At 48.8% G+C, this 20,632-nt stretch overlaps 1 protein-coding gene across 3 annotated transcripts in view; it reads right to left on the bottom strand.

The window, feature by feature from the left end:
* APC7 (tetratricopeptide repeat (TPR)-containing protein) overlaps window positions 1-20,632 on the bottom strand; it is a 158,079-nt gene that overhangs the window by 24,926 nt on the left and 112,521 nt on the right. For all 3 annotated transcript variants that reach the window (XM_087388798.1, XM_087388791.1, XM_087388782.1), the window contains 6 exons: window positions 8,966-9,039; window positions 8,558-8,608; window positions 8,227-8,430; window positions 7,965-8,009; window positions 7,763-7,856; window positions 7,393-7,538 (listed from right to left, as the gene is read on the bottom strand). In XM_087388798.1, the coding sequence (XP_087244924.1) occupies window positions 7,393-7,538; window positions 7,763-7,856; window positions 7,965-8,009; window positions 8,227-8,430; window positions 8,558-8,608; window positions 8,966-9,039 (614 nt within the window). The remainder of the gene's footprint in view (window positions 1-7,392; window positions 7,539-7,762; window positions 7,857-7,964; window positions 8,010-8,226; window positions 8,431-8,557; window positions 8,609-8,965; window positions 9,040-20,632) is intronic.

Below are 20,632 nucleotides of genomic sequence, written 5' to 3'. Positions count from 1 at the left end.
TACCATTTTCAGATTGTCCATACTCCAAGAGTTCAGAACAGAGTGGCAGATGCCTTGTCCTGAAGACCCCAAGTTAACAATGTGACTATTGCTTATCATCAGGACCTGGAAGACATGAAGAGCAATATGCTAATGATGTAGATTTTGGTGAGATTTTACAGCAAATGCAAGAGGGGCAGTCCATTAGTCACTATTCCCTGAAAGATGGATATTTAATGAAAGATGACTGCCTATGCATCACACAAGAGATGAGGAAAAAGATTCTCGAGGAATGCCATGCACCTCCCTATGCTGGACATAGAGGAATTAAAGCAACAACTCAAGCACTAGAGAGGTATTTCTTTTGGCCAGGGATGCGGAAAGGTATACATCAGTTTGTTACTGGAATGCTTTACATGTCAGAAAGTGAAGTATGATAGATGAAAGGCAACTGGCCTACTTATGCCTCTTCCCGTGCCTCGAACATTGGACTTCATTTTTTATTTGCCAAGATCAAAGTCAGGGAATCATGGGATTTGGACTATCATTGATAGATTCAACAAGCAAGCTCATTTCATTCCGGTTCACAAAACCATAAAGGCAGATCATATGGCTAAGCTTTTCATGGCACAGATCTTTAAGCACCATGATATGCCTAAGTCCATTGTTAGTGATCGAGATCCTAGAATGACCAGTCTATTCTGGAGAGCTTTATTTGATAATATGGGGATGAATCTGAAATTTTCTTCTTCTATCCAACCCCAAATAGATGGTCAAAGTGAAGTAGCAAATTCTAAAGCATTGGATATGCTGAAATGCTACGTGGGTGACCAAGGTTCAGACTAGGAAAAGTACCTACCATTGGTAGAGTTTGCTTACAATAATACAGTAAACAGCTCTACAGGGAAAGCCCCTATCTATGGGAAGGTGATTCTGCCACCTATCCTGAGGACCAAGGATGAAATATTTGCAGCTGATCAGTTTGTGAGAGACCTCCAGACAGCTTACAGCCAAGTCCGGACAGCAATTGAAAGGTCTCAAGAGAAGCATAAAAGAGCTGCAGATAAGCATAGGAGACAGTTGGATCTCAAGGAAAGGGATTGGATACTTTTGAAGTTCGAGAAAGCTAGGCTCCGCAAATTTAAAGGCAAATAGAAAGTGTATGCAAAGTTATCTTCCAGGTACTATGGCCCTTTCAGGGTTACAGAAAGAATAAATGAGGTTGCATACAGATTGGCATTGCCAGAGCATTGGAGGATTCACAATGCATTCCATGTGAGTCTTCCAGGGGCCAGAGCCTATAGAGCCAATATCAGAGGATCCACCAGAAGTGGATGAGCTGGAGGAGGTCCTTCAGCCAGAGCAGATTGTGTACCATACTGTACGCAAAGGCCCTCAGGGCAAGGAGTTTTATAGGTATCTTGTAAAATTCAAGAAATATACGGCATTGGATGCGAAGTGGATGGATGAAGACATGTTGTCCGATCATCCACAGCTTTTGGATGTTTACAAGGAAGCTTTTCAGTTGAGGTCAACTGAATAGAAGCCGAGGGGATGCCACCACAATGCAAATATCCTAAGTCAAAGTACAGTTGACTATTTATGTGATCATAATTAAAGAGTTTTCATATGTGTTAATTATGATCAAAGAGTTCTTTTAATGGTCAAAGAATTGACTACGGTCAAAGATACTTGGCTCTGGTCAAGTAAGCCTGACTTTGGTCGGGGAGACTTGGTTTATTACCAAGAGGGTTAACTGCGGTTAACCAAAGAATCACAGAGCTGACTACAGTCAGAGAGTGTTGACTTCGGTCAACGAGACTTGGCATACGCCAAGAGGGTTAACTACACTTAACCAAGTTGTGCCAGCTTCGGTTGGAGAGATGTGCCAACTTTGGTTGGAGAGACTTGGCTATAATTAAGACGCCACGACCATTGGTCAAAGCCCCTTAATTACGACCAAGAGGGTTGACTTCGATCGACCAAGAATTGTGTTCTATGTTTTGTTCACATGTTTGTTCAGTGGGGACGCCCACCTGTGACTAGGATTAGTCCACATTTTATTATTTGCATGCAAAGCGCTAACAATTAATGGGTGCCATGGTGGTGCGCTTTAATTAATTGTTGCAGGTACTATGAGGGGCTAAAGACCCAAGCAATTTGGAGCATAGCAAGTATTTCAGAAGCCACCCACGTGACCAAGTGCTACGAAGACCCCAGAAATTTCCCTTAGAGGTATGTAATAGGACTTAGTCTAGTTTTTAGACAAGTGGCATGTTGCCGCTCTTGTAAAGATTGATTTACGTTTGAAAAATAGGTGTGACTGCTCTACGCTGAACTATGTACTCCTTCTCTCAATAAATAAAAACCTTGGGGGGGGTCAAGGCCGATGATTGTCCTGGGCCCTAGTGTATTTGTAGAGAGAGGGAGAGAAGAGAGAGCAAGAGAGTGTTTGCTGCAGTTTGTTTCCTGTGATTTCAGCAAGTCGGAAGGGTCTATAAGGAAAGGACGTTCGATGATCGAGATAGCCTACGTTTAAAGATGGAGATTGCATTATGATTCTATTAGCATAGATTAATACTCAGCAAGGGTCCTAGCGTACCCTTTGCTTCAGCCCACTGACGCTTATGAGTTCGCTTTTCTGTGGACTTTGTTCCATAGGCCCGTGAGGCCTCCCGTGGACGTTAATATATCTTTCTTTTCTTTCTCTCTCTCTCTCTCTCTCCCTCTCTCTCTCTCTCACATGAAAGTAAGGTACATAGAAATAGCTGATTTTATTGAATTAGCAATGGAAAGATTAGATATAGCTGGGATTGTCTCGCCCCTTTCTTTGGCCAAAATTTGTGCTCCTTGCTTCTGTGTATGAAACTAAGAGTTCTTGCCTCGATATAAAGATTTACTTCCTTTTAGTGGAACCATGGCATACCCAAAATGACATCATGATGTTTGAGGGTGTAACATAGAACTCCTCATGGTCCACGTAGTTTGCGATATGAATTCTAAGTTTTGCAATCAATGGAGTGACTTTAATTGGTTTCCTTCAAAAACATGTCTCGCATCTAGAGCTGGTCCCAACTCTTCAATCTTGATTCCTGGCCTCAAAGCTAGGTCTTCTGAGATGAACCTGTTTGTAGTTCCGAAATCAAATAAGATGAAAGCATTCTGGTCTCTTACTTCACCCCATGAGAGGCAAAGTTCTCGAGCTTCTGGATAAGTGGCTCTTCCCAACATATGAGGGACTCCTCCCACCAAAGGCTTTGAGGGTTCTTTTGGTGTTTTGTGCTCCCTCAAACCTGTAGGCTTTTATGTCCTCCTTTTCACAATGGAAACACTTTCCCTCCTTCCGGAAGGCTTCTAGTTGCTTTGGTGAAAACACTGACTTTCCTTTGTAGGGAATTTCAAAGGACCCCACAGTTTCTGAAACTGGAACTGCCTTTGTCTCTAAACTGTTGGGGTCGTGTTTCTTCTGGAGGTGTCTCCATCTTTTCCTTTTGAGATAGCCATTGTCCGTAGCAAATCTTTCTTCGTTTCTTCAACCGCTAGTGCTATGTGCATAAGATCTCGAAGTGTTGTCTTGCATTCAATGCTCACTTGGGTACGAATACTTCGATGTAGACCAGCCCAGTACTTCCGCATTGTCACTCTGCTTCAACAACATGTATCCACTTGCTTGGTAATTCTTCTTTTTGTATATCAATAAGCATGCTTTTAAAAGAATGAAAAGAAATGTTTTTCCTACTGTGTCAGTTAGGTTAACAAGAACTAGGTCTAGGATTTGAGGGTGGACCCCCTGGCTTGGGGTTATGGGCATTAGTCATGACCTCTCTTTAAGAGGGACATCAGGAAACCACACCCCACCTGAGTACCCAATTACTGGACCAATCAAATGCACAGATTGCATATCGACCTAAGACTCATTCAAGAGAATGTTCCTTGAGCTTTGGGTGTGGGCTTGGAAGCATGCCAAGAGACATGGAGATACAAGATAAGACGATACAGTAATGAGCTCAGTTATGGTCCATTGTGACCCTAGAGTATGTCATTGGATAGTACAAGCTGTTAGGAACCTAGTGGTGAAATCAGAATTGAATTCTGACCACTTACTAGTTTTAGGGTTTTCGAGGGCGACACATGGTAGGATGACACGTGGCAGCTGAGCTGGCAGCCAGAACAGCTGTCCCACACATGTGGCAGCCAGTGGGGCAAGTGGCAGGGGCACAGGGAGTATCTTGACACTTGGCTGCAGTTTGGTGGGCTGGCTGAACACTTGGCTAGAGTTTGATTTGGGTGACAGGTCCAACCACTTGCAGCCTTATCCCATGCAGAAAACAGCCTCTCTCTGCACCTTTGGAACTGAAGCAGCATCCCCTTTTCATCTCTCAGCTTGGGGGCAGCCATAACACACTCTCTCTAAAAGTATAACCCCTTTCAATCTTTCTCTCTCTAGCCTACAGGGCATTTTTCTGAGTTTTTCTTACTCCAGCCCCATTTTTCACTCTTCCCACCCAAGGGGGTGCAGATGCATCAAGGACCCCATCTCCAAAGGAGTCAAGTCATGAGGGGAGTCTGTAATTTCAAGTTTGTCTTATTTGTAGCACAGTTTCAAGTTGATATTTCTTTCTCTTTCTAGATAACTAGTGCCTGCAACTAATGTGGAATGGAAGTGATGATTGTCGCAGGCTTCTTCCTTGTGGATTGGGATGGCCAAAAGTTGATTCTCTGTCAGCCCCAACCGTGGAGTCTTTCTCTCTCTTTTGTCTATATCTCTCTACAGTTGTCCCCAAATCATCTATCTGAGTCCTAGTCAATAACTGAGTTCTCAATTTGGAAGGTTCTTGCACCTTGGTCTTGTATCTCCTATTTCAAGAAATAAAGTGAGCCTGGATAAGGGGGGGGAGGGGCGTCTTGGCCCCTCAACCATATTGCAATCTCAAATTTGTTGTCACCAATTGTTTAGCTGTGTAAATATGAATTCAGCCTCCTTTGCAATCTCTAAATTACAGCATTTTATGTGTGGGGGCAATTTGCAACAGTTTCTATAAAATAAAGCTGTAGGACTCCATTGTCTAAAGTGAGAAAAGCACAGTGTAGTTTACATCCGCATCTTTGATTTTTTTGAAATTTCCTTGAAGGGATTAATTTGGAGACACGCTGAAAAGAGCCTCTTATTGTAAGTCTCGACTATATCCGTGGCTATCATGAATACACTCTCCCAAGTTGTATGAACACCATCATAAAAATTCTTTGGCAAGAATTGCTCAAAAAACTGATTCTTGAAACTTTTCCACTTTCCCACCATGCTCTGGCATTGCTTGTAAGATGGAGGCTTACAATCTTCAATTTTGATCTCTCTTGATAGTGTCCTCTCCGGAAAGCTATGTCGAACTATCAGATGTGGACAAAAGTAGTAAATTTGACACACTTGCCTCCTTCGTCGAAGTCCTTTAATCATGTTCTGGTCTTTCTACTGGAAGAAGATGGACTGGAGCTGGAAGATCTCCGTCATTGCTTTCTACTTCGTTTTTCATGAGGCTTTGGACTCCTTCCTCGTTTTTTTGAATGTGAATATCTTTGAATTGAAGGAGAACTTCGGGAACCCACTGTTCCTAAGACACGATGATGCCTTGGAGATTCTTTAGAAACTGAAGGAGATTTACAACCAATTCCTTCTCTGAGGGAAGGAGGAACGTGTTGAGGCATCATCTCCTCGAACAAGTGCCGAAATCGAGGTATCTTTCTCAGGGATTGGAACTTTTGGATTCTTCCCTTTATGAATTCTTTCATCGAGATCTTTATCAGGTGTAATAGGACGTCTCATACTAGGCCGTCTTGAAGTACTACCTTGTTCTGAAACCATGATGAGGGAGATGAAAATCAAACCCATTGAATCCAACTTGGCTGAGCCTTAGACAATCAACTGCAAAACTCGGTAAAGATCGATATGCGATGAAGGGTGGGAGTTTCTTTTGATTGTGGGATTCAATTAGTAGTCTGGGGTTTGCTACCAGGTCAAGTAAGGTATTCCATCCGACCTCCTTGCGCCGATGAGGATTGTCAGTTGGAACATACAGGGCCTTGGCAGTGTGCCACATCGCTATCGTAGACAGCTAATTCGTTATCAGCTTCATCCATGTGTTACTAGGAGCCCCATTGATATTCTTTTCATTCAAGAGAACAAATTGCATGTCAGAGATTATGCCAAGTCAGGAAAGCTTCTTTCAGGTCACACCTTTTGGTTACCTACCTTGGGCACTAGGGGAGGTACATGTATTTTAGTTTTGTAGTCTTTTTTACCCTTGGTTATTGGACATAGGGTGATCGTTACTTCTAAATCTCAATGGATTATTCTCATGATTGGGGGACATAAAGTTCACTTTCTCAACCTTTAGGCCCCCAACAATAGAGGGGACCGTGTCCTTATGTGGAACGAGCTGCTCTCTTGGGCCCCAATTGCAGATTCTTGGGTTGTTGGAGATGGCTTCAACATGGCTGAGTTGCCTTTAGATAAAAAAGGGGGTAGAGAGGGAGGCATTCACTCCTTGGAGAGAGCAGCTTGGGATGCCTTCTTGTTTCGTGTTTCAATGGCAGAGATGCTTGGTTTGATGATGCCTTTCACACTCAGCCTCAGTCTCTCCTATTTTCGTGGTCGATCAGGAGACCGCAGATGCCTATACGTGCACGGATTGATAGATTTTATGTTGATGATTGGGCTTTGAACAGAGGTGGGTCAATATGCATTGCCACTGCGGCTTTCACTCCAAACCACTTTCATGTGGTATGGATGATTTTTGCACCTCATTTTAGAGAAGGCTCTGCGAGTATCAAGATTCCATATGCCTTCTCTGTAGAGGAGGATCTCACAGAGGCAGTTTTGCAGAAGAACATGGGAAAGCCTCTCCATTCCCTAGGCTGCTCCCTCTTCTTGGAGGGTGACAGTTAGAGCCTCAGCCCTAGAACTTTACCAGGTTTTTTTGTTGAGTAGGGATTGACCCTCACGCGGTTTTTCCAATGCTACACATGGTGTACTTTTTACTTGAACACTCTACTCTCGGGCCTTTTTTCATACTTAATAGAAGTCTCTTTCATGAAAAAAAACAAACAAAGAGAAAAACGAAAACCACGGAGTTGTTGAAATTCATGCTGAAGTGGCAGCCGTATAGTTTGTGTGCAAGTCTGACTTTCACCCTTTACCTGCATCTCCCTGAACTTGTGCAGCATGGCTCCCCTTAATGTTCAAACTTTTACGCAAATTAAAACAATAATAGCTATGCGAAATTTACCAGGTCCAACCATTACCATAGCAAGCTCTCACAAGGGATAAGGTAAGAAGGCAACAAGTACACTGTTACTGACCATAAAGTGCAGCCAAAATTCAAATTCAAAAGTATTGTGCAAGTCAACAAGCAGACGTACCTTTTCCCTTCCATCAGCAATATGGGCATACACATCACCAACTAGAGTCAATGCTTTTGCTGAATGAGACATTGTTTTCATTGCATCCCGAGCGGCATAAAGTGCCTCTTTATGCTTTGGAATCTTCAGCAAAGCTTGTACAAGACCTAAACCCAAAAATGCTTCATCAAAACTTATTATCCTCTCATGATTCAACTGGTAATTCCTTTGCGAAGAATGTACGAATGCATCTAGTGCTTTTATATAAAAGTCAACCCTGGTGTGATTTCAAGAAAATCTCTAGAACGCTTAGTCAAAAGATGGCAGATATCATAACATCCTACACCCCACATCAGGACGGCATAATGCAACAGGTGCTAACAGTATTGACCTTGATATGAACGCAAGTCTGGTCTTAGTGCTTGAGCTTTTCGAAATGCTGCTAGAGCCACTTCTGGTTTATTCATTGCCAAGGACAGATTACCCTATAATACAAACCGCTTAGCATTTTTAAAACAGAAAATTAGCTAATTAAAAAAAAATGCCAATTCGGAAATCGGAGTGTTCATCTAGCAAGGCTGCCCTAGATGTACCTTTACAATGTAAGCAGGGCTGTGCCTCTCATCAACCCGAATGCTCTGATGTCAGTTCTCAAAGAGGAAAACAAACAAAAAGACACCATTAACACATCAAAATAAAGATGTCAAGCGGAGTTATAAAAAGTTGAATAGACTACGTATGTTAGGAGTTGTTCCTGCAATATCATGAGTCGGCCATGGGTAGCCTGAGCTGAGAGAGAGAGAAAGAGAGAGAGAGAGAGAGAGAGAGAGAGAGAGAGAGAGAGAGAGAGAGAACCTTATCTGCGTAAGTTGCAGCACGGTTCTTATCTTCACGCATTTCCCAGTATATGGCTGATGAAACCCAGACTTCAGGGCGCCCTGGGTCAATACTAAGCAACTCTTGCACAAGTTTATTGAGTTCGTTGCGTTCAGATTTTGCACGCAGCAGCATAGCATATTCATCCATGCTTGTAATATTAAACTGGTCAACCTGTCGGGCCTGTCAATACTTCAAATGTTAATAGATAACTCCACTCAAAATAATATATAGTGATCATTCGATGAAAAGAGTAAAAACCTAGATTAGAACTGTCAACTATTAATCAGAGACATTTCTTATCACTAACCTTTTCATAGTTGTGAATTGCCTCATCAGTTTTGCATAAGGCTGCCTCCACCTGTGAGCACAAATGAGGCAAGTTACATGTATTTACAGCTTATATATGTTATGGAACAAACAGAGCAAGAGTGATGGGCCCTTAAGCATGCAGCATAGCAATGTTACCCAAAAAAAAAATCTTGAGGATATTTGAGTTATTTGTATTCTTTCTGACCAGCCCTTCTGGCATTTCCACATTTCAGTCATACATAATATATAAGTTCATTTTTTCAATCAAAGAAGAAACTCAGTTCCGTGATAAAGGCAAAGGAATGTTGGGCATCCAAAATGAAATCTACCCCATCCAAGTGTAGAATCAAAGAGATGCAAGAAATATCAGTCTCAATCCACCTAACACTTTCAATGTTTTTCATACCTTTGCACTCTCTAATAGTATGTGTAAGTTGTTTGGGAAACGCTGCCCAAGATGGTTCAAATGTTCAAGCCCACCTGCCTCCAAAGAATTCCATGTGATATTAACCAAGCTATGCCTATTACACAATGTATCCTTGTAACGATATGTTTCAGCATAAGAGAAAGTCTTGAACTATTCTTAGCATGTCTCATGAATCTCTTATTTGAAAGAACATCATCCCAAGCTCAAAATCTCCAGAATAAACTGCATTACAAAATTATTGGTAGCCAGAGAAACACTCGTCCCATGCATCTTAGAACTTTATTATCAAAGCAAAGTCCCTATTTTTGTAAAGAAATTCAGATCGAACAATGACATCAAACATAATATTACAGCTCTACTACAATGTATTACATTCATGAAAACCACTTATAAACCCCTTTTTTTGCTTAGCAAAAACCATACTATGGTTTCTCCAAATGCAAACCATATCGTATGTTTAAAGTGAACAAGATAGTCAAACATGGCAAATTTCAAACTGACAAACAGAATATACTCCCAATCCTATGACCAGAATCTGCTAAACGGACACTTTTTTGCATGCACCAGTAAATATTGAAATTTGTGGAATACACCACTCCCAGGACAAGATTTCATCTCATGGTAGAACTTGACATATTGAGCTTGTGATGTCAAAACAGCACCTGACTTCTTAGACCTCAGACTTAAAAATGCCATCATTACCTTTATTAGACATACTTTGAACTTTGGTAGGCTCACTAGACTGTAATGCTCTCCCGCAAATGCACAGATAGAATTAATGCACACACTCAAGTGAATTGCTGCAAATAGAGAATGCAGAACATTGTCTACTCCTAACTAAGAAGAAGCAACATTGTCAGTATTGGCAGAAACGTGTTTTGCAGATTAAAAACAGAAATGTTGTGCACCTACAAACATGCTCTATGTATACGTAGTATATAAAGTATGTAAAATACTATACATATAGTTATGAATATATAAAGTTGCTAGTCTCTGGGTTATATCTGATTTTGCTCGAGCTATTGAGCTTTGTAGAGTTATCAGTCTATCAGTTTATCAGGTTTTCAGTTTTTCAGTTTCAGTTTAGCAGTCTTGGCACTCAACAAAGGCATTAGTGCGCCCTTTGTGATATCATCCTTTTTGGTGTACTTTGTACCTCGTCCCATAGCCCGTGAGGCCTTCCGCAGACGTTAATACATCTCTCTCTCTCTCTCTCTCTCTCTCTCTAGGAAATGAAGAAACAGAGTTTGGGGGAAACATGCTTCCATGCACGATGGCTTTTTTTTTTTTTTCAAGAAAATTACTTCATTAAGTATGAATGAAAACTGCGAGAGCAAGCTCAAATGCGGGAGTACATCATGCAATGCATGAGGAACAAAACAACTCAAAATGAGCTAATAAAGAACCAAGACGGAGGCTGAAAATGCCATCTCAACCCTGAAGGAGACTCAAAGAAGAAAGGAGATCCTCTCCAAACTCTAAGAAAAGTAACTCTCTTGGCAGTGGCTGCTCTAGAGGATTCCTGCATGCTCGCCCAAATGGCCATCAGAGTGTGTACTGTGTCAGTCCAAATACTGGCCATAGTCTGGGAAGGGTGAACCTGGATACCCTCCATCGCCTCTGTACACCAAGCTCTCCAAATATGCCACGCTGCAATGCTAGCCAAAATCTCCCTCCCTACCCCACTCCATGAATCCTACAATCCTGATAGGCTGAAATGCAACCTCCAAGAGAATCTCATCAGAAGATCTGATAAGTCTGCCTCCGGACTGAACATCAAAGACAAGGGTATCCTCATGTGCATCCTGCAATGCAATAATCTGTAATGGAATGCCCTGTCCTGAAAAAGCTCCCCACCAAGTGGATTCTGTAGGTGGCATGTCATATGTGTCAATCCACTCTGGCGGAATGGCTGCCTGTATCTGTTGTATCCTGGGTGCACTCCCTTTGAGGTGGCCAATTGCTAAAAGTCTCTGATCCTCTGGAAGTCTCATAAAGGCCTACCAAGCGCCTACAGTAGAGGCAGATCCCCTCTCCCATCTAGACCACTGCATATAATGTGACACTCCAAGTGGCCTCCCATGATCATCCAAAATCGGGTCATTCCACATGACTGGCTGCCCGTGAATTTCTTCACTAGAGGTGGGTGGAACTCTGCAAAGTGTGCATGATGGCTTTTCGACCCCAGTACCTAACAACTTGGGTGGGAACCCGAGAGGGCACTCCTTACCCTAGGGCTGCACCCTATAAGCTAGTGACTAACGTGAATATGCATATTCCTAGGCTCTCACCGGTGTAGCCAGTACAACTAAGCCCATCACAAATGCCGGCTCCAAGTCCTATTGGGCTAGGGCTAGATAATACAATTCCTACACGACCCACGGCCTTTTACAACCCACCCCCAGGACCACCCAACTATGGCACCGCCCCAATCCCACTAGCAACTCCTCCTGCACACTGCAGACTGTACTTATTTGCCGAAAAAACAGTGCTAATTATATTACTTCGGGAGCAAGATACAAAAGGTCAGCTTGTAGCTGACGGGCTGCGTTCACAAATCGGACACAGCCCTAAAAGGTAACAAAAAATAAATCACTCTCTCACAGAGGGATAAGGCGAGTGTGAATGAACAGCCATCGGGGTGGTGAGTAGCGCCACCGAAGGCCCTACGAAGTCTGCTCGAAGAAGAGGCCCTGTGTGTCCCAAGCCCGGAGGAAGCGTCTCCGCTTCTCCCGACCGGCCCGGGAATCTCCCAGAATCTGGTCCCACTGGCCTCTGAGGGTATGAATAATCTCGCTCCAAATATCAGTCATGATCTGGGCAGTCGATAAGGAGGTGCCACCGAGGATCTGCGCGCAACGCGAGGTCCAAATGTGCCACCCTGCGATGCTGCTAATAATCTCCCAGACTGGCTGCCTCTCCTGAACTCCTGTATCAGCCTCTGCTAGGTGCTGCGGGATATCCTCGAGCGGCCCCCACGTCCCCTGTGTGATAAGGAAAGTGGGGTCCTGTTGGCATGCCTCGAATAAGTGATGAAGATCAGGTGCGGTGCTGCACCAACAGAACGCGCCCCAAGTGATCAAACCTAGCTCCGGTGCTGCGCGAGTAAGAATCCCGAAAGTCCACCTCCACACTTCCTGGGCGCGAGTGCAGCTCCACAGGCAGTGTTTTGGTGACTCCTCATCCTCATGGCAGATCTGACAGCGTCCGTCCTGGCCTATCTGCCGCAACCAGCTCCCCACTGGAAGACCTTTGTGGGCAAGAAGCCACAGGAAGTAGGAGATCTTCCGCGGCCGCCAGCTCTCCCACAAGGCCTTCCAGAAGGCCTGCAAAAAGAACCTGGAAATACCCTGTGCATACCAGCTGGGCCGCTGGGTGGGGGGGCGGCTCTGCATCCTCCCAAGAACTCGCCTGCCCAAAGTCGTGCTGTAGGCAAAGAAGGAGGTCGGCCCCTGTCCTGTCACAATCTCTGGCCAACTCCACTCTCCTGGGTCACAATCAAGCTCTGACAAGGCCCACCCCTCCCAGAGCCAGAGTCGCCAAAGTTGCATCTGATCCTGCTCAATGCTAGGATCGGTATGCCAGACCTTCCCCAAAAGGCCTACGACCCAAACCCTCTGCCATGGGAGTAGGGGGTCGATGAGCGCATCCTCTCTCCTCAGTCGTCCATCCCCCATAACCGCGAAGAAGGAAATAGAGGAGTCGTCCATACGTCCTGCGACCACCAGTGGGATGCCACGGGGGGTGAATTGTCCCAGCCAACGGTCGTCACTAGGCATGAGCATCTGAGGCTCAGGTGGAACCAACCAATCAGCTGGGATCGCGCCGTCGATCTCCCTGCGTCTCGCCTAGGCTCCACGTGCACCTCCAACTGCGTCTGCAAGATCAGCCGTCTCCAAATGTCTGTACGTGTCCCTCCAAACTCGAAGGGACCGGGCTGGCCCCCTCATCCAGCCATCCCACCTGATATGTGATCTCTCCCCCAACTGAAGGCCCTCGGCATCTCTGACCTGATCATTCCAGATAAGCGACTGGCGATCGATCTCCTCCTGACAGCTAGGAGGGGACTGAATGAGACTGAGGCGGAGCCGCCTCCAAACCATGAGGAGGCTACGAACGAGTGGGGAACGGGGCTGAGTGAGCGGGGCGGAAGTGAAGATCCACTTGAGGGACGGGAGCCACTCTCCACCTCGGCGCGGGACACAAGAACCGACCCCCTGCTGAAGTAGCATCTTCCACGTCTGCTCCCCCGGGGTCAAACCGCGGATGACTAGCTTGCCTAACAAGGCCTGACTCTGAAGCTCTGGATCGATGACCCCCAGGCCACCCTCAGCCTGTGGAAGAATGACTGTCTGCCAAGCAACCCTGGCTCTGGTATCTCTGAGGCCATCCTCCCCGGACCAAAGGAAGTTCCAAACCAGCCTCCTAAGCTGTGCCACGCTAGATCTCGAGAAACACCAACAGGAAACCACATACCAAGCCGTGGCTAGGAGGACCTGGTTGACTACCAGGGCACGACCTGCAAGGGAAAGCTTAGCAGTGCTCCAAAAAGCTAGCTTCCGTCGGATGGAATCTAGCACCGGGAGAAACTGCTGAGCTGGCGTGATGTCCAGGCCGACCTGAAAACCAAGGTATCTAGCTGTCTGTCCCCGTGGGATCCACCTGAAACCCAAAAACCTCCCCCACTGAGAACATGCCCCGGGGTCTGTGAGAAAACCAACTGATTTGTTCCAGTTGATTTTCGCACCAGCAGCCGAACAAAAGACCTCCAGGGCCATCCTCACCCTCTCCAGCATCATCTCATCGTCCTGGACATACAGGGCTGTGTCATCCGCGTACTCCGAGTCCAAGAGCTCCGTGTCCTCCCGGAGTGGAAGGCGAACACCCCTGATCCCTGTAGACCTCGCCTGAAGGTAGTAAGTCATAGCCTCGGCGAAGAAGAGAAACAGGTAAGGAGCAAGGGGGCAGCCCTGACGCATTGATCTCTCCAAGCTAAAACGCTCACCCATCCTGCCTCCAATGATGACTCTGCTAGAAGCTGTCCCGTACAAAGCTGAAATACCCTGAATTCAACCTGCTGGGAAACCTAGCCGCTCCAGAGTCCCCTCCAGAAAGGACCAGTCCACTCGATCGTAGGCCTTCTCAAAGTCGAGAAGTAGGATGGCAAGGTGTGATCCGCTGTGCTGAGCCCACTCCGCCGCCTCTGAAAAGGTGAAGACATTATCCAGGATACTGCGATCCTAGACAAAGCCTGTCTGAGTGTCATGAATGAGGTCTGGGAGTAGAGGCCGAACTCTGGCGCTGATCATCTTGGCGAGGATTTTGTAGGCAGTGGTAAGGAGAGTGATTGGGCGCCACTGACGGATCTCCTGTCTATCTCCTCCCTTCGGGATGAGGCAAATCAGTCCCGAGGAGAGGCTCTCTGGCATATAACCGCTGCTGAAAATCCTCTGAAGAGCTGCTAGGAGGGGCTGATGGATCTGGTCCCAGAAGGAGGTGAAGAATGCCCGGGATAGCCCATCCTCACCTGGGCATTTCTGTCCATCGATGGCCATCAAGGCCTCCAGCATCTCATCCGTGGTGAACGGTGCCAACAACGTTGCCTGCATGCTAGGCTGGACCAGGGATGGAATGTGCCTCCACACCTCCTCACGGGCACGTCGAGAACGAGGAGCAAGCGGCTCCTGCTGGAAAAGGGTCCTGTAGAAGTCGGTGGCCAACCCCAAGACCTCTCCCGGATCCGTAACGATGTGTCCCTCCGCTGTCCTGAGACTCCGAAGCTGATCACCTGCAGCTCTCTGGCCATGCGTCTTGAAGAACTCCCTGCACATCCGGTCACCCTTCCGAGCCCAGAAGGAGAGAGAGGCGTGATAGGAAAACTCTGAGCGACGCTGGAGTGTCTCCTCAAGAAGGGCTCTGGCTCGAAGGGCCTGGATCCGAAGCTCCTCCGAGCCCGGGGATGCCTGCTGGAGTCGCTGAATGGAGGTGAGGTCCCTCCGAAGAGCTCTCTCTCTACCCCACCAATCCTGTCGAACCTGTAGGGCTGCGAGCTGGCAGATCTGGCTGGACTCCTGCAAAGCCTGCGCCACCGAATCAACCAGATCCACGCACTCGCCCCAGTCTCTGTCCCAAAGACTGCATATACTGCTACGCACGTCCTTCCTCGAGAAAATGGAGTCGGGAATCCGGCATGAGCGGGGGTGAAGGGCCTGAGCTGCCGAGTCTAATGATAAGAGCACAGGCGCATGGTCGGAAAGTGTCGTCCCTGGAACTATACCCGCCTGACCGCCTCTGCTGATGGCCCAATCACTAACATAAAATCTATCCAGCCTCTCTAGGAGTCTGCCTCCTTCCCTGCGGAAGCCCCACGAGAAGTCCAAGCTCCCGTGCCAACGCCGGAAGGACGGGTCTCGCCAACTGTCCCTTCCTCCTGTCGCAAAGATAAAAGAGTCCCAAGCGGACTACTCTGCCTGAGACATACCTGTAAACTCCGGTCCTCTGCCCTGCTGGTCCTCCAAGGTCTCCAGATTGTTGAAGTCACCTCCAACAATCCAGGAATCCATGTCTGGGAGAATCCCTGTAAGTGTCCTCCAGAAGGTGGCTCTACAACGGAGATCTGTGGGAGCATAAATGTTGAGGATTCCAACTCTGGAGCCCTCCAGTTCTAGGCCTACCCAAAGGGCACGGCCTGGTATCAACGTGCCATGACCGAAAACTCCCTGGGCTAGCTGCTCGCCCACGGAAGTACAGACACCACCACTCCTCCCCAGTGCGCCGATCGAGGGCTCCCAATAAGTGTGAGAGCGTCCAGGGAGAATCTTCCCGCATCTACGGGAGTGAGCCGCAGAAAGCTTGTGCTCCTGCAGCAGAAGTACATCCAAACGACCAATCACTGCTGGCTGAAGTTCCTGTCTCAAAATGAGCTTCCTAGGACCACGGGTGCCAGAAGAGTGAAACCCGTTCACATTCCAGGATACGAGGTGTAGGCTCATGGTGAGGACTGGGAGGCTACGAACAACTGTCTGCTCGCGGTCGAAGTCGAAGAAGAAGCTGACATTTCGGAGTGGAGGCGCTGACGCTTATGGGAAGGTTTGGAGGGGGAAGCGGGGTCGTCCTGCCCGTCCTTCAACACCTTCAGCAAAGGCGAGAGGCCTTTGGTACCATGAACGAAAGCTTTCTCGAGCCAGCTCGAGATCTCTGAGGTGGACATCCCGTAGAAGGCACGGAGTTTCTGAGGAGTCCAAGCTCCTGACATCTTGGGGGAGGGGCCGAGACAGGGGGGGCCTGAGGATCACAATCAGTCTGAAGCGTTTGGCGGCGCAACGCCACCGCAGGCGCACGTCACCCTCGGACCACTGAGTCTCGAGAAGCTGCCCACCGGACGGGCCTATCCAGGAGCAAACCTGAGCATGCGTCTGCTCCCTGAGAGCCTCCCAGACCGAGTCGTCTGTCCAGGTCTCGGTGCCGTCGCTAAGGAACGTGAAAGCAAAGCTAGGGCCATCCCTAGGGGCCAAGGCGGCTATCTTCCCATCCGCCCCTTTGCGGAGCAGGAAGATACTGATGTCGAGGCAAGCAGGGAAGGTCCCGAGGTCGGCCACATCCAAGTAGTCCCAGGGGCCAGATCTGTAAAAGTCGCGGGGGAGCTCTCTCTCCTGAAGCTGAGGCCCGTCAGAGTCTGCCACTGAGGGGCTAGCGGATAGAGACGACTGCTCCGGTGGTGGTGTAGACTCAGGGTGTCCTGCCAGCGGAGGGGGAGGGGGAGGAGGCTGGGAAATAGGCAACTCAGACTCCTCAGGGGCGACTAGCGGAGGAGGAGGAGGAGGGGGAGCGGGGGCAGCCCTCGGCTGAGGAACCGTCGGTGCAGCTAGCTCTGCGGGAGAGCTGAAAGAGGCGGGGGGGGGGGAGGGATGGGGATGCATCTGGAACTGGGGCTGAGAAGGAGGGGGAGAAGACTAAGGAGGACGAGGAGGGGGCTGAAGCTGCGGGTCGGGAGATATGGGGTGCAGTTGGGGGATGGGCTGGGGCTGAATGGGAAGAGGCTGGGGAGAGGAAGAGAGGGGGACCTGAGGCTGTGGAGGGCGGGCTACCGTCGAAGAAGATGCTCTCCCAAGTCCCTGGGACGGCTGCCTGTCGGGTCTCTGAGGTGCAGCTGCAGGTTGGGTAACCTCTGCCTCCTTGCCTTTATCAGAAATCTTCTTGTTCTTTCCTCTTTTCCTTCTAACCTCAGTCCAGCCGCCAGCTAACTCTGGTCCCGGCTGCCTCTGCTCCTCCTGGCGTGGCTGCCCGGAGGGGGCGGAGAGGGAGGGGGTGGGGGAGGCTGAGAAGAGCTGGCGAAGTGTGGACAAACAGCCGCTAGGTGCCCAAAGCCGTGACACCTCAGACACTGTCCTGGCTGTCCGGTGACTACCATGCTCTGGGTGATGCTACCGGCATCTGTCACGATCTCGATCACTGCCGGGAGAGTCGCAGGATCCGCCACAGCCACACGGACTCGGGGGGCTCCTGCCGTAGTCACCGCATTGGCGAAAGTATCGTGCATAACCCAGCCAAAGTGGGAGCCCAGGTCCCTGACAATCGGCCGCAGCTCAGCAGCAAGACCTGGAAAAACTAGCGTCACTGGATGGCGAGGTATACGGAACCGAGCATCAAAATCCGCTGCGTTGAATCCACGGTACCACGGGACTATCATGATAATCTTTCCATCCACTGACGTGGGGGAGCCAGCAATCAGGTTGCTCGCAGCTTTCGCATTGGAGAGTTTGAGCCAGAAGATGCCCCTTCTAATAAGGGCCACCTCCTCAATATGGCCGTCCTCTAGCATGAGAGTGGACTGGAGCCAGTCCCTGATGGCTGATCTGGAGGGGGAATGTCCAATGACTCTGCCATAAACAGAGGTAAGGGCAAAGTCATTGGCAACCTCCTGAACCCGAGATGATTGTTGCTCTGTCAGGATGACGCGGTAGGCATCTGGAGAGGGAGGGTCCGTCTGGGCCTCCGGTTCCGGGCAGGGAGCCGCCATACCGCCAAGACAAACTGCGAGGCTTCTGATGAGGAAGAGGCTGCCACCCAAAAAGGGGGGGGGTAGATGCGGGAGGGTGAAGCCTGGGTGTGGCGGGAAGGATGGAGGGCGGAGGGCGGAGGAAGCAGGATGGGAGGACAGGAAGCGGAGGTGGCGTGGGGTGGAGGAGTGGGGGCGGAGAGTGGGTGAGGTGGGGAGGCGGGAACGGAAGCGGGGGCGGGGGAGAGGCGGAGTGGGGCGAGAGGACGGACGGGGGGCGGGGGGAAGGGGTGGGACGGATGGGCGGGGTGGAGCGAAGGGGCTGGGGGGGCGGGGGCGGAGGGCGGGAGGGGAAGGCGGGGGTGGAGCGGAAGGGCGGAGAGGCGAGAGGGGGCGGGGGCGGAAGGCGAGGGGTGAGGGGGCGAAACGGGAGGCGGGGGGTGAGCGGAGTGGTAGCGGGGCGGGGTGGAGCGGAAGGGCAAGGGGAGAGGGGACGGAGCGGCGAGGGGGTGGTGAGCGTAGCGAGGGGGGGCGGAGCGAGGCGGGGGTGAGGCAGGGTGTGAGGGGTGAGGGCGGAGAGGCTGCGGTGAGGGGGGGGGTGAGACGGAGGTGCGAGGAGGTGAGCGGAGGTGCGAGGGGGGGGTGAGGTCGGAGGGCAGGGGTGAGGCGGAGGTGAGGCGGGGGTGGCGAGGGAGGGCGCGGCGGCAGCGACGGGTGAGGGGAGGTGAGGGTGGAGAGGTAGGGGCGGGAGAGGTCGAGGCAAGGAGGAGGGGCTAGGGGAGGTAGAGGTACGGAGGGGGAGGGGGAAGCTCGCAGGAGCTCGATTGAGTGCAGCTAAGTATTGCAGACTGTACTTATAGATGAGGCTATGAGGATTCTATGCTACCTTTGGTGGAAGGGATACCAGTGCTTCAAGGAGTAGACTAGTCACCATCTCCAAGATCATTACTAAATTTCTAGGAGAGGGAGATCTGGTGTCCCATGCAGAGAGATTCGAGCAAATTTGTGAGACCTTGGGAATATAGGTGGCTTGGACAAGGTCAATGCATTCGAGCTGAGCCTTGATGGTAAAGCAAGCCAATGGTATAGGGTTCCAAGTGTTAAAGAGAACATCAATTGAGAAACGCTTAGAGAAGCATTCATAGTGAGGTTTGCCCCCACTAGTCCCAAATGGAGCCCTATCAACCAATTGTATGAGGTAAATCATAAGACCTGGAACCTGGCAATAAGCCAAGCAATAAGGCCCCATACCGACTCTCTAAGGTAGAACGGGAGGAAGTGGGAACTCAAACGAGGGACTTACTTCAGAAGAGTTTGATCACTCATAGTACTTCTCCTTTTGCATCCCCTTTGCTCCTGGTGAAGAAGGATAGTTCTTACCGTATGTGCATTGACTACAGAGACTTGAATAATAAGGTCACCATCAAGAATAGGTTTCCAATCCCCAGGATAGATGACCTGTTGGATGAACTCAAGGGTGCTCAGTTTTTCACTAAGATTGATTTGAGGTCCGGCTATCATCAGATTAGAATAGAGCTGGGAATGAGCACAAGACAACCTTTCGCACAGAGAGGGGACTGTATGAGTTCAAGGTGATGCCTTTTGGATTGACCAATGCACCAGCTACCTTGACATCCTCATTTACAGCAAGGATAAGCAGAGGCACATCAGACATGTCAAGCAAGTGCTGAAAATTTTGAGGTTGCATCAGCTTTATGCTAAAGCCAGCAAATGCACTTTTATGGCACAAGAAGTTGAGTATCTTGGTCACATTGTGAGCAAGGATGGCATTCGAGTCAATCTTGCAAAGGTGAAATGCATTGAGGATTGGCCGCAGCCACGCAACCCTACTTAGTTGAGGGGATTTCTAGGTCTTGCTTCCTTCTACACAGGCGCTTTATTCGCAAGTTTGCCAAGAGGGCAGCCCCTCTAACAAGCCTTTTGAAGAAGGATGCTTTTATGTGGTCTACAGACGCATAGTGCAGCTTTGAAGACCTGAAATTCGCCCTCACTCATGCTCCTGTGTTGGTATGCCCTGTCTTTTCACATACTTTCATTGTGGAGGCAGATGCCAGTGGCAAAGGCTTAGGGGCTGTCTAAGGCACGAACACGGGGTAATTGCTTTTGAAAGCAGGAAATTGGATGCCAAGGAACTAGATTATCATGTGTATGATTAGGAGCTGTTGGCTATCCTCCATGCTTTCGAAAAATGGCACCACTACCTGTACGGTAGCAAAATCAAGGTTAAGATAGATCATAGGACACTCAGGTATTTCCTTACGCAGCCCAACTTGTCAATGAAGCAAAAGAGGTGGCTGGCTAAGGTTCAGTCTTATGATTTCGGCATTGAGTATAGTAAATGGAAAGAAAACGTGGTTGCAGATGCCTTATCTCGTATGTGGGCTTGCAGTTTGTCTTCCATTTCTACCATCTACCAAGAGTGGATTCATGGTATTCAAGAAGAATACATGCAGGATTCTAAGGCAGCTCAAATATTTGTGGAGTTACAGAGGCCATCGACCCAGGGGCATGCTGAATTTAAGCTGCATAATGGGCTGTTGTGGTGCAAGGACAGAATTTATTTAGAAATTCAAAGTACCGACTGCTGGTCTTACAAGAAATGCACTATGGCAGGACATGCGGGTATT

This window comes from Dipteris shenzhenensis, chromosome 2, assembly GCF_047967505.1.
Source record: "Dipteris shenzhenensis isolate YYH24624 ecotype China chromosome 2, Dip_SZ_1.0, whole genome shotgun sequence".
Taxonomy (NCBI): domain Eukaryota; kingdom Viridiplantae; phylum Streptophyta; class Polypodiopsida; order Gleicheniales; family Dipteridaceae; genus Dipteris; species Dipteris shenzhenensis.
This window is presented reverse-complemented; position numbering and strand designations above follow the sequence as displayed.